Raw genomic sequence first — 20,352 nt, 5'->3', positions numbered from 1 at the left:
CAATCACAGCAGAGACTCCTGATCGATACAGATAGACCGGGTTACCCACCGCTCAGCTGCAGACCAAGGGACTTCAGACCGAACGCTATCACCGCTACACAGGAGTCAAGCAGGGAATCAGCTGGATCGTCAGTGGATGGAGGACGTCACTGCATCAGACCAAACAAGCCACGCCCAATGCGTTTCATCACTGGAAGGGACTTCGTCAGGGGGTGTCAAAACCCCCTGATGAAGTCCCTTCCAGTGACGAAACGCATTGGCCGTGGCTTGTAAGGTTATGGTTAGGCTGCAGGAGGGGACATTTAAGGTTAGGCTGCCACAGAGAACGGTTAGGGTTAGGCACTTGGTGGAAGGTTATGGTTAGACTAAGTCCACATCAACCATTTAACTGTTAACCTTTTGGTCCTGTCTACCATCTGTTTTAAATATGTATTATGACACATTCCGAGTATTACTGTCCATAGGAGACCACGGCCCAGCAGCTACAAGCAGCTCGGTCCTTACTGGATGCAGGTCTGGCCAACTAAGATGTCCACCTAAGTTGGAGAAACAAGGTCACAATATGTGTGCCCCATTTATGTGCAGCAGAATCCGTGTAATTCATATGTAACATCTTCTAAAAGGGGAATACAGTAACTCCTATATGTTTTGGAAAAACAGGGATTTGATTCCATACTAGTTTGTTCCCTCAGAATCCATTTTTGATGGATAACGAGGGATTTATAAACAATTTTTGTTAAGTGGCCAACTGATATCAACCCCTTAATTGGGTATGTTTGAAATAGTTGGTGGTGCTCCCTAGAGTCATACAAAAACTATAGGCAAAGAGAAATAAAGAAGATTCTTTGTTCTTTTAAATAAAACTTAACATTTACTTCAGCAATTTTAAGAAATAGAAATATGACCTCCATACAAAACACTGCCGATAGCTCCTAGTATAAGCAAAGTATAGTAATGTTGGTCTTCCCATCGCCATCGAACGACATGGTGTACCCAGTTTAATGCAATATCATTTGTCCTAGCAAATGAGAGAGGAGATCTTCTTTATAACACCCCCTTTATATCGTTACATTATTTCCTTATAACGGTCTTTCCACAATATATAAGAAATATATTTTTTCCAGCCATACAATTTTATGTGGCCAACTATTTAATTTTATCATTTATATTAGAGACCCCTTTCAGGATTTTTGGTTTTGTGGATGTTTGGAGCCTTTTTAGACTTCTTGCTATCTCAATGCTCGTTTGTTGCAATTATTTGCCTTCAAACAGTTGCTTGGTTGTTTCCAAATAAGTTCTTATACAGTGTAGACAGCACAAGAGAATGTTTCAGTCTCTTTAGTGACTCTAGAAGGATAGGATGGGTTTGGGGGTGCGGTGCCCCCTGTGTTGGTATGGCTGGGCTGCTCCCAGGTTGGCACACCCTAACACTTTATTAATAATTATGTTTTCTCTATCACATTGTATATATTTTGTATTAATTTAATCACACCTTTCACTTCCTTACATAGCACTTATGTGCTTCTTATTAACCCCTACTAATTTTAACCTGTGTGCTGCCCTGGAGTGGTCATCCTGTGCCGGCATGATGGGGGCCCATACCCAGTATTAGGGACCCCCAGTGACACAGAGACGCTTTGACATACAGCCTGGGGGCTTAGCCCTATATCTGCAGATATATGCAACCAAGATCTCTGTATTATCTGATCATTATGTAGTTATTTAGTGTGCAATTGGGATAGCAAAATATTGTTTCCTAACCAGAATTACCCTTCCCTTTTAGCACCTGAGTGACATCATAATCTGATTGAGCAGTTTGCCAATACATGTGTAGCTGTAATTTCTAAATATTTTCTTTGGAAATACAGTACAGAAAAAGCTTTTCTGTACTTCACTGTTCCTGTACTGTATTACATTCATTCTGTTACGCGCCTTGAGTCCTATTGGAAAAAGAGCGCTATATAAATAAAATAATAATTATCTATTCTGACCATATAAATAAATCAAAAGTGCTAACTCTTCAAAGGAAACTAAATTGGCTACAACATAAATTTTACAAAGCTGTCGATGACTTAATCACCTCCATACATGTTCCCGTCCTGTATCGTCTTTCCACAACAGTAGAGAATACAACACCGTTGCTGAAATGAATAATCTGTTCTGAAGATATAACTGTTGACAAGAGCTATTGAATGCCCCCCAATGCTTTCCTTGTACCCCTTCAGCATCGACAAGATAATGTTTTCTGCAGAACATTTACTATCTCGGTTTAGGAGAGTTCAGCATAGAATAGTCTTTCAGCACCCCGACTTCAAACACTTGGCACAGAGGGTCTACAAACCCCACAGGACTCCGATGTTCTTTATCCAAGAAACCTAGAAGCAGCTGTTGAAACAGTGACATCATTGGCTGGTGACCGGCCTCTATGGCAATTAGCAAATTCACTTCTCAAAGCATCCAACTGTGTTGGTGAGAGAACGCTACTACTGTGGTGCTCCAATGTTAGCTTGTAAATGCCTTCAGGCTACGGAAACATGTTCCTGGACCTGTAGCAGCAGCCCGATATACATGCGTGGTCAGCTAGGTCTGGATGCGACATGGACTCTGGCTGATCTTGGATGAAGGGAGTCCCTGGTTCCACATTTATATTTTACAGTATGTGTAAGGTCTAGACGGCATGTAATGTCTCTCACCTTGTACTACTGTTTTTACTATGTGACACTCATGTTTCATGTAAAACGTCTGTCTGTTTAAATAGTCTTTGAAAGACAGACGGAAAATGTAAGCAAATATGGAGATTAGATTAGTTTCCAGATGGAGGTGTGAGGCACCTCATGTTTTGGGAGAGTCTGTGATCACAATGTCGTGCTGGTGTCCCTAATCCATTGGATTATTAGCAGTTCGCCTGGGAGGAATGTCACCAGTGGGCATGGTTTCATGCTGTGGAATAATGGGCATAATTCAGACCTGTTCGCTAGCCCAGCAATCAGGTCAGCACCACCCTGCCGAACGCCCTACCTTCCCTTACCACCTTTTATTACAGTGACCCTCAGGGCCGCCACTAGTAATTTTGGGGCCCGGGACTGATTTCCATCCCACACCCCCCCCCCCCCACCCCCCCATCAGTGCGCTCCCATCCCCACCCTGCCTCATCTAAGATTTACTTTGGACTCTGAGTAACCCCCGATTTTTACATTACTTTATTCTGAAATAAGGAAAGTGCTTCTTTAATTAAAATAGATCTTTGAGTCCTCAGTGAATTTTTTCGTGTACCCCACCCACCATTTATCTGAAACTTGACATTTTGGGTGATCACTGAATACAAAGGAGGGTAAATATTGCATTTAATCTTCTTGTAGCACTAATGCATTCTTTGAAATCTGAGGAGGAGACTCCGGGCGGTAGCGTTTATTTCTGCATATAAGCAATTACCGATGGGCAGGAAGTCGCAGAGGTTTTATAGTCATGTCAGAGATGGCGACATCTCTGACCGCGTAGACATCCGATGGTCAGGGGATGTGCATCCGATGTTTCCACTTTGTACATAAGCCCTGGATGCGAGATGCCGGCAGTGGATACCACTAAACACAAGACGGAATCCATCTGTGAATCGGGCCTTTTGTGGTATAAATGGGTCCACTTCCAGCGGTCTTGTAGGTACCACCGGGTCGGGAATAGGTAAATAATAAATGTTTTATGAGCAGGTAAAGAAAGACTTAAACGACTGGAGAAGGCTTTTCAATCGGTACTTTTGGCTCCAATTGTTTTTTTCCTTATGCTAAGCCGAGTCCTTCCTAACGGCCACCATTGTTCTATGAAAGCTAGCTTTCTGCTGTGATCTGAATGACACGGCGACTTTTTAAACTTCGCCCACAATGTAATAGTTTAGCAAGCAACTGTAAATGACAGGGCTAGTTCAGGCAAAGCGGAGATTATAAAGCACTCAGCTGCCACTTGTGGTGCCCCTGTGGTTTGCCAGCCTCCTGCTCTGCCCATTACAGGCCCTAGTCTGTTCCTTTCAGAACAGAACTGCGGAGAGATTAGCAGAAATGACCGTTATTGTAATGTTCAGTGTTCATGTGACGCCAGCAGCTATTTCCGCAGAGAAATAACTAAATGACGCTGGGTAAAAGCAGAACATGTCTGTGAATTGTTTGGCTATGCTATTACTGCGGCACCCTTCGGTCTGCGGGTACAATATGAGGGATAAAGCTGTGGAATAATAAATAAATGTGTCTGCAGCGTTACGTATGTACAAGTGACAACTGTGCTATATATGTTTTGTTAATGTCATTAAGTTATTCAACTTACTATATTAGGGCAGCAGGGACGGTGTCATGGGGATGCGGTCATTTGGGCTACAGCATGATGGTCGGCAGTCATTAGGTCGACACCATTTGGTCGACATGGGAAATGACATGGGTCTAGGTCGACATAGGAAACTGTCGACATGGTTCTAGGTTGACAGGTCGTTAGGTCGACAGGTCATTAGTTCGACAATGTCTAGGTCGACAGTCAAAAGGTCGACATGGTGTTTTTCCCAGTTTTTTGTGCCGACAGGCGGTATTTCATGCCCTACCATCCACTAGGGCCTGGTGGGAGAATAAAATAGTGTGCCGAGCGCAGCGAACGATGAGCGTGACGATGTGGTGCACTTGAAACTGTGTCCATGTTGACTGTGTTGACATTCAGGTAAACAAACAGTGAAAAACCCCATGTCGACCTTTTGACTGTTGACATAGACATTGTCGAACTAATGATCTGCCGAACTAACGACCTGTCGAACTAATGACCTTTTGACCTAGAACCATGTAGACCTTTTCCCATGTCGACATTTTCCCATGTTGACCTAATGGTGTAGACCATCATGCTGTAGATCAAATTTTCCCAACCCGATGTAATGGTTAGCATTACGGCCTCACAGCACCAAGGTTATGGGTTTCATTCCCAACATAGTCCTAACTGTGTGGAGTTTGTATATGCTCCTCCCACAATCCAGAAATATAGTCAATGGGTAATTGTTTCCCGAAAGAAAATGACCCCAGACCAGGTAGTCGCAGTGGTTCTTACCTGCTGTCAAATTCTATGTTTCCATGATTAAATAGTGCAGCCGCTCGATATGCGGAGACAGACATCACAGCTGAACCGGCATTTGAATTTGGCCGCCTAGCTGAGACGACAGTGTCCGGTCAGTGGGTGGGTCATTTGTACACACAGCCAGACATGCAGAGATGTGATAGGTCTATGAATAACGTCAATCAAAGGCAGATTGGTTGTATACACAAACCTGCCAATCCATGGTTACGGTATATCAGATCTACAATGTCTAGTTCTACAGTCAAAAACTATAGGTCGACAGGGTCAAAAGGTCGACAGTCAAAAGGTTGATATGGTCTAAAGGTCGACATGGAAAAGGTTAACATGAGGTTTTTTGGGGTGCAGATGTCGACATGGACATCGTATAAGTGTCCTGCACCCCCTAGCCTGGCTCTCTGCGCTCGCCATGCTTTGGACAGGGTGCCTCGCTATGCTTGGCGCACGTGGTAAAGTATGAACAAGTCCGTTTTTTTTTTTAAATAAATCATGAAAAACGCATGTCGACCTTTTCACCATGTCAACACTTTTGACCATCTAGACCTTTTGACCGTCGACCTAGACACTAGATTTAATGATATCCCAATCCACTCACAATATCTCATTTGTCTTAGGACCAGTGTGTTCCCAGCTTAATAGCAGAGAAATAGGGTCTTGAAGATGGGTGTTAATGGAAATATGGCAGCATGTAGTGAATAACTTCTGTATTACGTTCTTAGCATTGTGGGAATCGATGGGCCATGCTTGTGATCAGTCATCCCTCTGTGTCCTCGTTTCATTTCTCTTGCATCTGTAGAATGTCATTGCTAAATGCGTTACCAGTTCTGTATAGTTTTATGCTTAGATTAATGATTTTGAATGTGTTCTTGAATGTCTGTTGATTTTCTGTCTTGTTCTATGCTCTGCTTCCCCAGTGTCTTAAGCCCCCACACACTATGCAATTTACCTGCAATTTGTGCTTTATTCCTGCAATTGCAGTGATCAGTCGCTGGAAGAGCGCAAATTGCAGGTGACTGACTGCAGGTCAAATGCGATGCACGGTCTTGTACGCATCTCACCGTAGCCTTAGCGTCATGCCTGCTGCACAAGCAAACTCCTGGATTAGTGACTTAAATACACTGGAAAGGTGGGAAATGCAGTTTAACGTTGACAAATGTAAAGTAATGCATTATGGGAACAAAAAGGAACAAGCTACTTATAGGCTAAATGGAGTTATTATAGGGAATTCTGCTGTAGAGAAGGATTTGGGGTTCATCATAGATGGAAAAGTGGGTAATAATGCGCACTGCTCAAGTGCAGCAGCAAAAGCAAACCGGGCACTGGCATGCATTAAAAGGGGTATGGATTCAAGGTATGCCCAGGGGCGTAGCTAAGGGTTCATGTGCCCTGGTGCGAAAGGTCAGCTTGGGGCCCCCCTACATACAACAATGGATGGGAAGGGAGCAGTGAGATGGTGGGAGAGGAGGAAACACTAGTAGGCTGGAGAGGGGGTACACTGGGCTAAATGGGGGGCACTGTGATTGGACTGGCTGGAGGGAATTCTTGCTGAGCAGCAATTAGATGGGGCAGTGGGCTGGTGATGAATCAGTGAGATGGTGGGAGACACTTTTTGAATGGTTGGCACCAGGCAGGCCCAATGGGAAGAATGGAGTGAGATAAGGGTGTGAGGAGGGGACACTTGGCTGGTAGCATGAGACACATGGATGGGGGTCACTAGCATTGGGCTCACGGAGCTTTAAAAGCATCCACCTTAATGAACGCACTGACCTGCATACTTTCTGCAGCTTTGCACTTACAGATAAGCCCTTCCCCAATTCTTCTGGCCAGTGGCCATATCCTCTGCAGTCCTCCGTCCTCCACTGAATCAGTGGAATACACAATCTAACTGCCGGGGGATAGTGGAACTGGCGTCTTCTCCCCTCTCCCACCAGCCGGGGCAGAGCGACGCCGGCTTCTTCTTACAGCTCCCTGCTGAGGCATAGCAGCGCGATCTTCTCCCCACCCGCCAGGGCAGAGCGGCGCTGGCTTCTTCCTCCAGCTCCCTGCTGAGGCATAGCAGCGCGATCTTCTCCCCACCCACCAGGGCAGAGCGGCGCTGGCTTCTTCCTCCAGCTCCCTGCTCAGTGCTCAGGCATAGCAACGCTGGTCTTCTCACCTCTTCCACCCGCTACGGCTCAGGCCGGCAGCAGCGGGCCACAGTAGTTCCGTCCCTGCTCCTACAATCCACGCACAGCCCCGCCCCCTGTAGCGGCCTCCTGTACTAGATATGTCTTCAGTGCAGGAGGCCAGCGTCCATGTTCCTAAAGCCGCACCCGGCGCTGCTGTCATCAGGAGGAGGATAATACACACTGGAGCACCAGACGGCCCGCAGTGCTAAATGATTATGCGGCCCGGGGGGCACATGGCACCCTGCCCCCCGGCCCAGCCCGCCACTGCTCATCCAGGACGGCCGGACAGTGGCGGGGGTTGGGCCCCCTGGCTCAGGGGCCCGGTCGCAGGTGCGACCGCTGCGACCCCTGTAGCTACGCCACTGTATGCCAATGTGATAGTGCCTCTTTACAAGGCATTGGTGAGACCACACTTGGAATATTGTGTTCAGTTCTGGGCACTGCACCTTAAAAAAGACATAAATGAATTGGAACAGGTACAGAGAGGGGTGACCAAGCTAGTAAGAGGGCTGGAATCACTAGAATACAAAGATAGGTTATACCAGGCAGAATATGTTCTCACTGGAGAAACGGAGGCTGAGAGGTGATATGATTACTATGTACATATACAGGATTGGGAATCATATGGAACTGGGAGATGATTGGTCAGTAACAGGCCTATACTTATGACACGCGGCATATACTGAGGCTCGGGGGAAAAAATTCCGTACTGAATTAAGATGATTCTTCACCATTAGAGCAGTAACATTCTGGAACACATTGCCGGTGGGGTGATTACAGCAACTACTGTTACTGAACTTACATCAAAACTGGATGAGCCACTAAGAGAATCCTATAGATATGACTTACTCACGTCAGTACTTACAGGTCAGATAAGTTGAACTCGATGGACTAACGTCTTTTTTCATTCTTAATTACTATGTTACTTGTGCAGCTGGGCAGGCCTGGCTGGGATCGCGTTCAATATATATCACATGCAAAAGGACCACATGTGATCCTACCGCCTGGGAAGGTTTCTAGGGAGGATTTCTGGCAACTCCCCCGAGGGGAGAAGTTACCGCAGTGTATGGGGGCCTTTAGTTTTGTGGCAATATTTAAATGAACAATCTCCTATATATTTGGCTACATCTGTCACTCAAAGTGGGTGTCTGTGTCTATAACGCTCTGTTCCTGGACTTTCCTCTTAATGTGTGATTGCCTTCATCTGTGCTGAACACCTTTCTGAGAAATTAACCTGTTTAAAACAGGTGATGGCAATCATACATTAAGGGGAAGTCTAGAAACCGAGCATTGTGTCCCTCCTGGAGAGGGTCATGTTGGGAGGTATGTGACAGAGAACCAGCCCAGTGAGCCCACAGACAGTGCCAGACACCCACTGCCTTCCCATGTTGCCCAGCACTGCTACTCCACAGCCACCAGGTGAGCGCCCCCCTCCCGCGATTTGCGGCAAAACCTCCCCCCCGCGCGCCCCTCCCGCGATTCGCGGCAAAAACACCCGCTCCCCCGCGACCCCCCCTACCGCGATTCGCAGCAAAAACACCCCCGCGACCCCCCCTCCCGCGATTCGCTGCAAAAAGAACCCCCCCACGACCCCTCCCGCAATTCGCGGCATAACCACCACCCCGCGACCCCCCCCTCCTGCGAATCGCGGCAAACCCTCCCCCGTGACACCCCCCCCCCCCCGATTCGCGGAAAAAACACCCCCCCCGCGACCTCCCTCCCGCGATTCGCAGCAAAAAGAACCCCCCCGCGACCCCCCCTTGCACGATTGGCGGCACCCCCCCTGCGACCCCCCTCCCGCGATTCGCGGCACCCCCCCCCCCCGCAATTCGCAGCAGCCCCAGGATTAAATGGCACATGCAAAACACTGACATGGCTATGGTCGACAATGAAAAAGGTTGACATGAGTTTTTGAAGATTTATTTTTAATTTTTTTAATTTTTTCATATTCATTGTCATGTGTCGACATGGACACCAATGAAGTGGCACACTTATGTCAACATTTACATGTGTTGACCTTTCTGTGTTGATTTTTTTCTTGTGGCGATTCGCGTCACACCCCCCGCAACCCCCCCGCGACCCCCCCCCTCCCGCAATTCGCGGCAACCCCCCACCGGAACCCCCATGAACCCCGCTCTCCCGCGATTCGCGGCACCCACCCCCCGCAACCCCCCCCTCCCGCAAATCGCGGCCCCCCCCCGCTATTCGCGGCAGCCCCAGGATTAAATGGCACATGCAAAACACTGGCACGGCTATGGTCGACAATGAAAAAGGTTGACATGAGTTTTTGAAGATTTATTTCATTTTTTGAATGTTTTCATATTCATTGTCATGTGTCAACATGGACACCAATGAAGTGGCACACTTATGTCAACATTTACATGTGTTGACCTTTCTGTGTTGATTTTTTCTTGTGGCGATTCGCGTCACACCCCCCCGCAACCCCCCCTCCCGCGATTCGCGGCACCCCCCGTGACCCCCCACCTCCCGCGATTCGCGGCAACCCCCCACCGGAACCCCTGTGAACCCCGCCCTCCCGCAATTCGCGGCACCCAACCCCGCGACCCCCCCCTCCCGCAATTCGCGGCACCCCCCGTGATTCGCGGCAGCTCCAGAATTAAATTGCACATGGAAAACACTGACATGGCTATGGTCGACAATGAAAAAGGTTGACATGAGTTTTTGAAGTTTTTTTTTCATTTTTTGAATGTTTTCATATTCATTCTCGTGTGTCGTCATGGACACCAATGAAGTGCCACACTTATGTCAACATTTACATGTGTTGACCTTTCTGTGTTGATTTTTTCTTGTGGCGATTTGCGTCACACCCCCCCCCCACCCCCCCCCCCCCCACAACCCCCACTCCCGCGATTCACGGCACACACACACACACCTCCCCGCGATTCTCGGCACCCCACCCCGTGACCCCCCCTCCCGTGATTCATGGCACACCCCCGCGACCCCCCCTCCCATGATTCGCCGTAACCCCCGCCCCGTAACCCCCCCTCCCGCGATTCGCGGCACCCACCCCCGCGACCCCCCCTCCCGCAATTCGCGGCACCCCCCCACGATTCACGGCAGCTCCAGAATTAAATTGCACATGGAAAACACTGACATGGCTATGGTCGACAATGAAAAAGGTTGACATGAGTTTTTGAAGTTTTTTTTTTCATTTTTTGAATGTTTTCATATTCATTCTCATGTGTCGACATGGACACCAATGAAGTGCCACACTTATGTCAACATTTACATGTGTTGACCTTTCTGTGTTGATTTTTTCTTGTGGCGATTCGCGTCACACCCCCCCCCGCAACCCCCACTCCCGCGATTCACGGCACAAACACCCCCCCCCCCGCGATTCTCGGCACCCCACCCCGTGACCCCCCCTCCCGTGATTCACGGGACTCCCCCCGCGACCCCCCCTACCATGATTCGCCGCAACCCCCGCCCCCGTAACCCCCCTCCCGCGATTTGCGGCAACCCACCCCGCGACCCCCCTCCCGCGATTCTCTGCAATCCCTCCCCTCCCGCGATTCGCAGCATCCACCCCCCCACAACCCCCCTCCTGCAATTCGCGGCACCCCCCGCGACCCCCCCTCCTGCAATTCGCGGCACCCTCCGCGACCCCCCCTCCCGCGATTCGCGGACACCTAAGTTGCAATACAGGGCATCTTTCATACAATTCTAACCATACTGTATTTCTCATATACAAACGTTCACAAATTAAGGGGGCGCAGCCCCTTACGACGGTGTGAAGAGCGCCCGTAGGGCGCGATGAATCACCTAGTAATTTAAATATTTAGAGTCTTTGACGTACTTAACATTATACATGAAGCAGATCATACACACCAATACCACCACTGACACACCAATACCACCACGCACACACCAATACTAACTTTCCAGAACCTCAGTTTTAAAGTGTGGAGTTGACGTCTTGCAAATTCAACCCTTTCAATTGACATTAAGTGCATCAAGGACGCCCATCGGAGTCATCCTTATCCTTGTGAAAGGCTCAGGGTGCCCGCCAGGTTATGTAGCCCCCTAGGCTGCAGTCTAATTACAGAACCAGTCCTGGCTATAACACTTTCCATTGAGCGAGTCCTGTGCTTCTTATCCGGATATTTGTGTGAAAACACCCAAATCATAGCTGATAGTTTCTTAGTACTTCCTACCTCTACTAGCAATGGCTGTAACAAAACACATTTGCTGCAGAGCTGAATATCCCGGCTATAGTTTTGTACTTCAGTAATTCTATTTAGAGTGTAACGCTACACTGCAAAAGAAGGAAAAATTCCATAGCAAAAAGTACATTCTGTGCTTGTCAAACCCAATGCCCAACATATTGTATTAATCCATCCTTTAGCTACATCCTAGACCAAAGTGTGTTTTTGGGCTAAGCATATTATGCTGTGCTGCCTTTATTTATCTATTTGTTTACACTTATTTATATAGCGCACACATATGCCACAGCGCTGTACAGAGAATATTTTAGCTTTCACATCAGTCCCTGCCCCAGTGGAGCTTACAATTTATATTCCCTACCACATGTACACGCACACACATTCATTTTTGGGTTAATTTTGTTAGGAGCCAATTAACCTACCAGTATATATTTGGATTGTGGGCGGAAACCGGAGTACCCGGAGGAAACCCACGCAAGCACAGGGAGAATATACAAACTTCACACAGTTAGGGCCATGGTGGGAATCTGACCCATGACCTGATACCCTCCAACAGTACCGATTTTGCTGGTACAGTACCGTTTTTAAACGGTATGTACCGGGTTTTTTTTGTCCGCAATACAACCGTTAGTAAAGGGTGCGTTGCGGGTCCCGGGCCAGCGTGCGACGCGTCATGAAGTAACGCGTCGGCATCACGGACCCGTCGCACAGCACTCGGGAGATCACAGCATGTCTGCTAGCCCTCTCTGGCATGCGCAGCGGTGATTTTCGGACACCAAGTGCACAGAGAGGAGAGCTAGCCCAGCATGGGACTCCGCAGTCGGCGGTGTGCAGACATGGTGGTGGCGAGTACGGCCAGCTTCCCCTCCTTGTCCAGGTTCCTGCTCCGGTGGTGCTGACTCAGACACCATCGCAGCTTCTTCCTCTCCTGTGCCCTGCAAGCGTCTCTGCCTATCTCCGTCCACCGATGCAGGGGGACATACAGTGCAGCCGGGGACAATATACTTTGAAGGACTCCGACGTCCTGAGGCGGGGATGCCATCTTACATCCCTCTGTAGTGCATGCTCATCCAGGGCCTCATTTATCTGTTAGTAGGGTGATTGCGTTTCTATATCCTGTGCCCTGACATTGGGAAATCCCTTTTAACTTTAACTTTTTTATTTTAAATGCTGAAATTCAGAAAGTGGATGGCCATGCCCCCTTTTTACCAGTGGCAACACCCACTTTACCCATGACCATGCCCACTTTCTGTGTATGTACCGATTTCTGCCCTTCAGATGTTGGAGGGTATGTGACCTCAGTGCTGTGAGGCAGTAATGCTAACCATTACACTTCGCTGGCCGGACCCAAGGTGATTGACAGGCACCGGGCGTTTGGGGGTGGAGCAGCGCAGGGGTTGTCCGGCCGTTGGGAGGAAGGGACTCTGACGTCATCATCAGCCTTTTCTCCCCGCGGCCTTCGCAGCGCTGACTGTCTAGACTTACTCAGCGCTGCGAAGAGGGGGAGACTCATTCATTGGTGAGTGTTTTGTTTTTTTTCCTTTCTCCCCTGTGCGCACAGGGACGGCGCGGGGGTGCTCGACAGGGCAGCGTGTACCGGCTTGTTGGCTCCAAACACTCGCAGCCCAGCAAGCAGATCTGAATCGGGCCCTTAGTGTAGATTCCGCTTGTGTATGCTTTAATTATTCTTTTACAGAAGGTTTCCGTATTATGCAATGTTCCTGTATACACCCTGTGTCGCTGCAGTCATTACACCCCTGGATTGTTCCATCCTTTTACCAACTGCAGCATTCCTGTGTAATCTTCTGTGCTCTGTATTGTGGATTTACGATAATATGTTATATGTTATGGCATCACACAGCTTTATATTATGGGGTGTTATGTAAATAAAAGGTTGGGCGTTTGTAACATTTAGTGGGAAATTAAGAATAAACGCACAACCACGTGGTTTCGGTATTCAATTTGAGGCCAAAACCTGCCCCCCCCCCCTTGTTGTGGAGTGTCTTCCCTTCCTGGAGGCAGTAGCTGGGAGAACTACATCCCCCAGAAGCCCTTGAGCCTCTTCGCAGACCCTAGCCTCCCAGAAACCCCCTCTCCCAGTGGTTAGATGGAAGGGAGACCACCGGGAGCCACGGTTCACCCTCCGATGGATTTTGAGCGTAAGATATTAGGGGTATTTGGGGAGTGTATAACCAAATTAATCCTTAATTGGGTCTGAGGAACACAAGCTTTTTTTTACCTCTCTAAACCTCACACCTAACTGAATCCCCCTTATTTTTAATAATTGTAACAGAAAGCTCCTTCTGTAATTTTTTATCTGTAATATCACTACATAAACCCAGTATCACCATTAACCATTGTTTTGTGCTGTGTGCCAATCATTGCCTGCTGTTGGCATATGTGGACATAACTGTGTGACACTGGCAGTAGTACCTCCTCCAGGGGTAGATGTATGAAGCAGTAATAAGGGAGGAGAAGAGAGCCAGAGGAGATGTTGACCATGGCAACCAATCGGCACTGAATTAACATCTATAATTTGCAGAATATGAGATTATACAGAGCAGCTGATTGGCCACTTCTCTTCTGGCTCACGTCTCCTCCCTTATCACTGCTTCATACATCTACCCCTCAGTCGAGGGATGGAAATCGGAAGCCCACCATGAAATGTTGGCTGGGCTTCCACCATTGGATCTTTCAATGCAGTGATAACTGGCCATCGCAACAAAAGTATGCACCGCAAAAAGTGCGCAGAAGCACCGCAGCATGGCTGCCCAGGGGTTGGGACCATCGAATCACCATCCAGTGTTTACCATTTGATGGTGGCAAACATTGCAAAGCTGCCATTGAATGGTAAAAGTACCATCAAAACAAAATCATCGATGGTTAAGATACATTGCGATGCGATCCCTATCTCAGTGCTGTGATGTAGAATTCTGCTGTTACTTATTTCTGTCAAACACAGGGGCCAGATGTATTACGCCTGGTGAAGTGATAAAGTTCCAATCAGTTGTGTTTGAAAAATGGCAGTTGGGAGCTGGTGCGTTCTCACCGTTCATTTTATCACTTTACCGGGCTGAATACATATGCCCCACAGTGACCTGTGCAGCAGATTTAATAAATCAGGGGAAACGGCTGTCCGGTTATGAATTCATTTTACAGGGCTTAATTAGTACATGCCGTGGCGTACTAGCCTATTAAAATACTTAAGCGTGTCCCCTTGTTTCCTTATAAGGTTCTAAAAATATTCATAACGGCATGTGGCTAACACTGCGTCGGTCCCACACTACGGAGAAACACTTTTCCTTTCGTAACAAAACAAAGCTTTAAAGCTCAGTAAAATTATGTTTTTTTTTACTAGACCCTCTGCAGTGCGTACACGGACGTAATTATAAACACAATGCAGGAAATCGTTCACAGCCCTAAATTCTCTCAAATTACTTGGCAGAATCCAATTCTGTACACGGATCAAGCACAAGAGCGGGAGACCGTGTCTCTGAACCCCCCCTCTCTCTCTCTCTGCACACCCCCCCCTCTCTCTCCCAGCATTGCAGCGGGTGAGAAGCAGACTGCATCTGGCACTGGAGCCGCTGCCCATGAGCCTATCCAGACTCGTATGGACCCAGTACTCTGCAAAGTGTCATTATCACCTCTAGAACTAAGTGGTGCTTGGTCAGTGTACAGGGGAAAAATGTGTAATTTGAGTACTTAGCGGACAATGGACATAGATTGCTATAGTAATTTACTCTGAAATGGAGATTTACTGTAATGCGTTCTCTGCTGCAGTCAAATTAGTTAAGCTCTTTCCATTTTATTTGCTCGTACAGAGTATCAGGTCTCAGAATAGTGTTTTAAAGGGACACGACACCATTAGCCGCTGCTGTACGGTTTTAGTACATAGCTCCTAACAGGGCTGCTGACCAGTACACGCCATCATTGTTGTTATTATTAGGCCTTTCATATATTACCAACTGTGGGTCACACAATCTGGTGGGATTTACTGGACATGACCGGTAATACAAGATGAAAGTCTAAACAGACGTACGTTACACTTATATGTAAGGTTGCTCTGAGCATCCTTACATATGCGTGTACATTCAGAAGGAAGTAGGCGGGCAGCTGACATCCAGTGATGTCACCTGCCCCCGCCCCGTGCATGTCCGGCACAGCTGCATTAGCAGAAGAACGCCCATGAAACGCTGGGCGTTCCCATATGCTAATGGGCCATCCCATTGCTGCAAATGCCTTGGTATGGCACAAGCTGACTCTGCTGATTAATGTGATAGGACACATGTGGGACTGAGAGGACACATGTGCGACTGAGTCTCTGAGTCTGTGCAGAATGTGGCAACTGCAGCTCCCCCCCCCCCCCCCAGGTTTTGTTCTGATCTGTATACAGACTCAGTTGCACACAATATAGAAGTGTCATATATCACATTAATCAGCGCAGTCTCTTTGTGCGCCCTAAAGTTCTGACTAAGACCTATTTTTGGCCAAAAGACTCCAGACACTAGCGGAGCTGTACATAGACCAGGCATTCATAACTCGGTCCCCAAGGCATGCCAACAGTTCAGGTTTTTAGTGATGTCCCGGCTTGAGCGAAGGTGACTTAATTAGTACAAAGACCGGGGATACCAAATTTTAGAGCCCACCCTGAGTGGGGGAGGGGTCTATAGGGGGCCCTCGGTATGTGTGGCCTCTCAGCAGCTGCTGTAGACGCGTTTGTTAATGCCGTATATAAAGTATGAAAGAAGGAAAGAAAATAGCAACGCTAAAAACTGTTCTAAGGAAAATTGGATGATCTTTACAATATATTTAATTTAATTGAGACATAAACTACACACACATATATATATATATATATATATATATATATCACGTGAAAGAATCAATAAAATAACCAATATAAAATGGTTAAACGCCCACTTCCACACTTTAGAAACAGTATTGGAGAGTCCGTTCCTAATAGGTCCCAGAATAACATGATGAAAGCATAGTTACCGCTCCTGAGTAAATAAGATAGATAAGAGGTTTGACATATCCTTATGTCCAAGTGGTCGGTCCTAGATGACACAAATTACCGAAATCCACTGGAGATAGTATGAGGACAGCTGAGTGGGTTATCCAATATATCCAAGAGATGGCGCCTGGAGAGCGGTGATCCACAGAAACTTTGATGTCCCAATGATGGAGTGAGAGAATAAGTCAAAAGTTTAAGTCCTGCTGGGCTGGTTCAGACTGCAATCCAGAGTATAGGCGGTGGCAAGTGGGCAACAGCACTGCTTACGCGTTTCGCTGCTCCTTGCAGCTATATCCTAGTGGGCTTTCACGTGATATATATATATATATATTGTGACCAATTGGAATAATCGTTTAAAAACTGTCTGCGTACCTCGTTCATCTACAATAGCTCTCTGAGCCGTTCAGCGTGTAGAAAGAGAACGTCTTGCAGGATTTGGCACACATCGTTTTGCGTGTAGTCAAAGTGCCAATGATGAAGTGATTCGCAGGCATTAAACGACCCATCAAACCCATCTAATCGTTTCCGCAACCGTTTCGTGTGTGTGCATAATCACATTTGGCCAGGAGTGTTCTGGATTTCAGGGGAAATTTGCCCTTATTCTGGTTGACTCGCTCAGGCGTGATCCGCTGACATCCGATTATGTCTGCTGTCCGCCCCCCCTCCCTGCACGTGCGTCACGAAGGCATTAGCATGCGTACGCTCAGCGCTTGCATTGGAACACGCATAATATGCTGAACATTCACATATGCTAATGGCCCAGGCCAGCACCCCACGCCCCTCTCCACCCCCCACTCAAAAGCCAGGGAGCATGCACTCGGCGAACAGATTTTTCTCCAAATTAACATGCACCCGGCGTATACACATGCGCACAAATGCTGCTGCTCATACACAAACATTGGTCCCCCTTGCGATTTCACGCAAAAACGAGTCAACCAGAATATGGGCCATTGGGTGACAGACTGGATTTGTCATAAAATCACGCCGTGAGTGGGCACCTTAAGCATTGCCTTAAAGACCAAGGCTGGGAATGCCGGCCATAGAAGGACTTGTATGGTTTATTTAGGGTAGCAGGCCCATGTGAGCACATTGGTCACCTCATCGGAATCCAGCTTGTGCATTGTACAGAGCGGTCATGCTGGTGGCATAGTTACATGGCTGATCATGTAGCTGGAACAATGGCGAGACCTACATGGGAATTAGACAGACATTGGATTGAATTTCGGTGAATGGTTCTGTGTGCAATCCTCCTGTTTGGCAACATCTCCAGCCACCACTTACTCAGACGAGCAACGTAACATAGATGACATCATCTGAGATTACATTTAGAAAGGTGCACAACAGCCTTGCGGAACATCGATCTGCAACCAGATCCCATCAGTCCCAGATAAATAGTGATTTATTAGTCTATTGTGTGTCTGACAAACATTACGGTAATACTGAATTAGCAGATGCAGCGATGTAGACATCATCTAGATACATTTGAAGCTGTGAGATAATCATATCTTCCTAAGTGTAGTATATACAGTTAGTAAATACAAGCCTCTGCCCTATTAATGCTTATCTTATCCTCCCTCGCCGCCTTGTAAACTGGCCTGCTAACCTTCAGTCAATCATTTGCCTTCGTTTCCCCGATAAAAAACTTATAGATGGTTCTATTATTGACACACTCACGCAGTTATCTTTATTGCTTGTACACTCCTTCTAGTAACATTATTACAACAAGGAGCAGTCAAGGCCACTGTCCGGGTAGTCATTATGGCACCTCCACCGATCCTGATCCCAAAATACCATAGGGGGCCTCTTTATTAAAGTGCCAATCAGCTCCTACCTGTCATTTTTCAAACCCAGCCTGTAACATGGCAGGGAGGAGCTGATTGGTTGGTATTTTATCACTCTCCATTTTATCACTTTTTGGAGCCTGATACATCTGGGTGCAGTAAGCGGCCGAGGGCAGAGAGAATTGAAAGATCCTTTACAAAAGACTGGCCAGCTACTGATTTGGCTGAGAGAGCTCTCTCAGCTAATCAGCAACCACCCAAATAGGAGGCCACTGATTGGCTGTCAGCCAATCAGCGGCAGAGCACGAACACGATCAGGATCGGCTGGGCTAGCTAAGCAAGGTTAAAGTGCCTAGACAAAGTCCCGGGATTATTGAGCCAGGACCCATTCACACCAGCACTAGACCCAGGTTGACACTGAAATCTAGGCTGGTGTGAAAAGGTGCCAACCCGGAAACGCCCGGCATGATCCTGGGTCGAACTCCCAGGTATGTCCCTGCATTTTCTGGTGTGAAAGGGGTATTATAAATAATACTTGAATGGACAGGCACAGCTGGCAAAGAATCCTCTGTGTTCCGGAGTCCTAATCTCTGTTGGCGATTACGGCTTTTGCCGTTTCATACCTTGTATAAATCAGTCCAACCATCCTGTGCCCTCTGACCTGATCTCTTATCAGTGTATCTCTGAATGGTCTTATGTCAGCTTATTGGTTTCTATTTTTTATTTGTTATTTTTTTAATAGAGTAATTTTATTGAATAAAAAAATAATTTCATAACATAAATTACTGAGGAACAGAGTCAAAGGTGAATATTCATCATGGATAAAGTACAATCAAGTGCGGATATAAAACAATGCATTAAAAACAAATGAATATGTTAACATGGGGAAACGGTCTTTCTCTTTACATAATGGTTTTCTTTTTCCTTCCAGGGGGAGAGGCCCAGCCCTCAAAAAGAATGTACGTGACCCTCCCATCTACAAGCGAAGCCGTGGACGATGATATCAGATCTACTTTTGTGGAGTCCGATTCCTCTGGTGCTGATACTTTCTGATAATACAAGGAAGTAAAACTGTCGGACTGGCAGCATCTATTTTTGGTGGGCATTGTCTGGTGGGATTCTGCGCCAGGGGTATACCCACATGGAGTTAGGCGTATGCTAGTGCTTCTCTACGTATCCCTGGACAAACCTGCTAAATGTCACTGCATCAGGCTGCAACGCACTCCGTGATCTTTAGACTGATGTTATTTATTTATTTTGTGGTGCCTTATTGCTAGGATTATTGTAATCGTTTATAAAGACCTTGTGTATGTAAGCATAAGATTACAGTCAAACTTTTTTTTTTTTTTTTATATATGTGTGGTTTGTTTATGAGATGTAAATATTTTATACTTTTTGGTGTTTTTTTATTTTAATTCATACAATTGTATATTAAAGGACACTGAAATTTTCCTGTAGTGTACTTTGTGTGTTTGTACATTGGTATGTTTGTGTTCATATATAGCTATGTGTGTATAATCTAATAAATATATATAATTTACATGGGCAAGGTTGGCACACACATATTGAATTCATCCACCTGGATTAGTCACGCAGTGGCCCTTATGTGTAGCATGTATACAATCCATCCAGAAAAGAGTGCACTCACAAGGACTTTGTTCAATAAACAAATACAGAAGTACACAAAAATCCTCACGTAATTTTAGGATATACGTACAGGACGAAGTTTCGGCCACAGAAGCGTTGCCTTTCTCAAGACGACACTCGTGCACCAAAGCATTCTTTTCTGGATGGATAATACAGTGTAAAATATTGTTGTAGTCAGCGAAACTCTGCTAATAACAAGAAAAAAGTTGATATTTCCGTAGAAATGTATTTTATTTGGATTAATAGGTCGGGGCACCGCGACCTATTAATAACAAGAGTGCTGCCCAAATCTCTTTGAGATGTGTCGTTGTGTGTGTATTCTCTCCTGCACATCACTAATGACCCCCCTGTCGGCTGAGCATGCACATCAATCGGGCTACATAGCCAAAAACCTGCACGAGGGGCGGGTGGCGCCCTGACTGATGTCTGAATTCTAATTTATTTCCAATTGTTATCAATGC

General features: G+C 46.9%; 1 protein-coding gene across 1 annotated transcript in view; it reads left to right on the top strand.

The window, feature by feature from the left end:
- KIAA0586 (KIAA0586 ortholog) overlaps positions 1-19,766 on the top strand; it is a 132,381-nt gene extending 112,615 nt beyond the window's left edge. Inside the window, exon 32 of the mRNA XM_083167290.1 lies at positions 19,176-19,766. Within this exon, the coding sequence (XP_083023416.1) occupies positions 19,176-19,297 (122 nt within the window). The 3' untranslated portion in view covers positions 19,298-19,766. The remainder of the gene's footprint in view (positions 1-19,175) is intronic.
- Positions 19,767-20,352: the final 586 nt, after the last annotated feature.

The sequence above is a fragment of the Crinia signifera genome, chromosome 12, assembly GCF_055691185.1.
Source record: "Crinia signifera chromosome 12, ASM5569118v1, whole genome shotgun sequence".
Lineage (NCBI taxonomy): Eukaryota > Metazoa > Chordata > Amphibia > Anura > Myobatrachidae > Crinia > Crinia signifera.
This window is presented reverse-complemented; position numbering and strand designations above follow the sequence as displayed.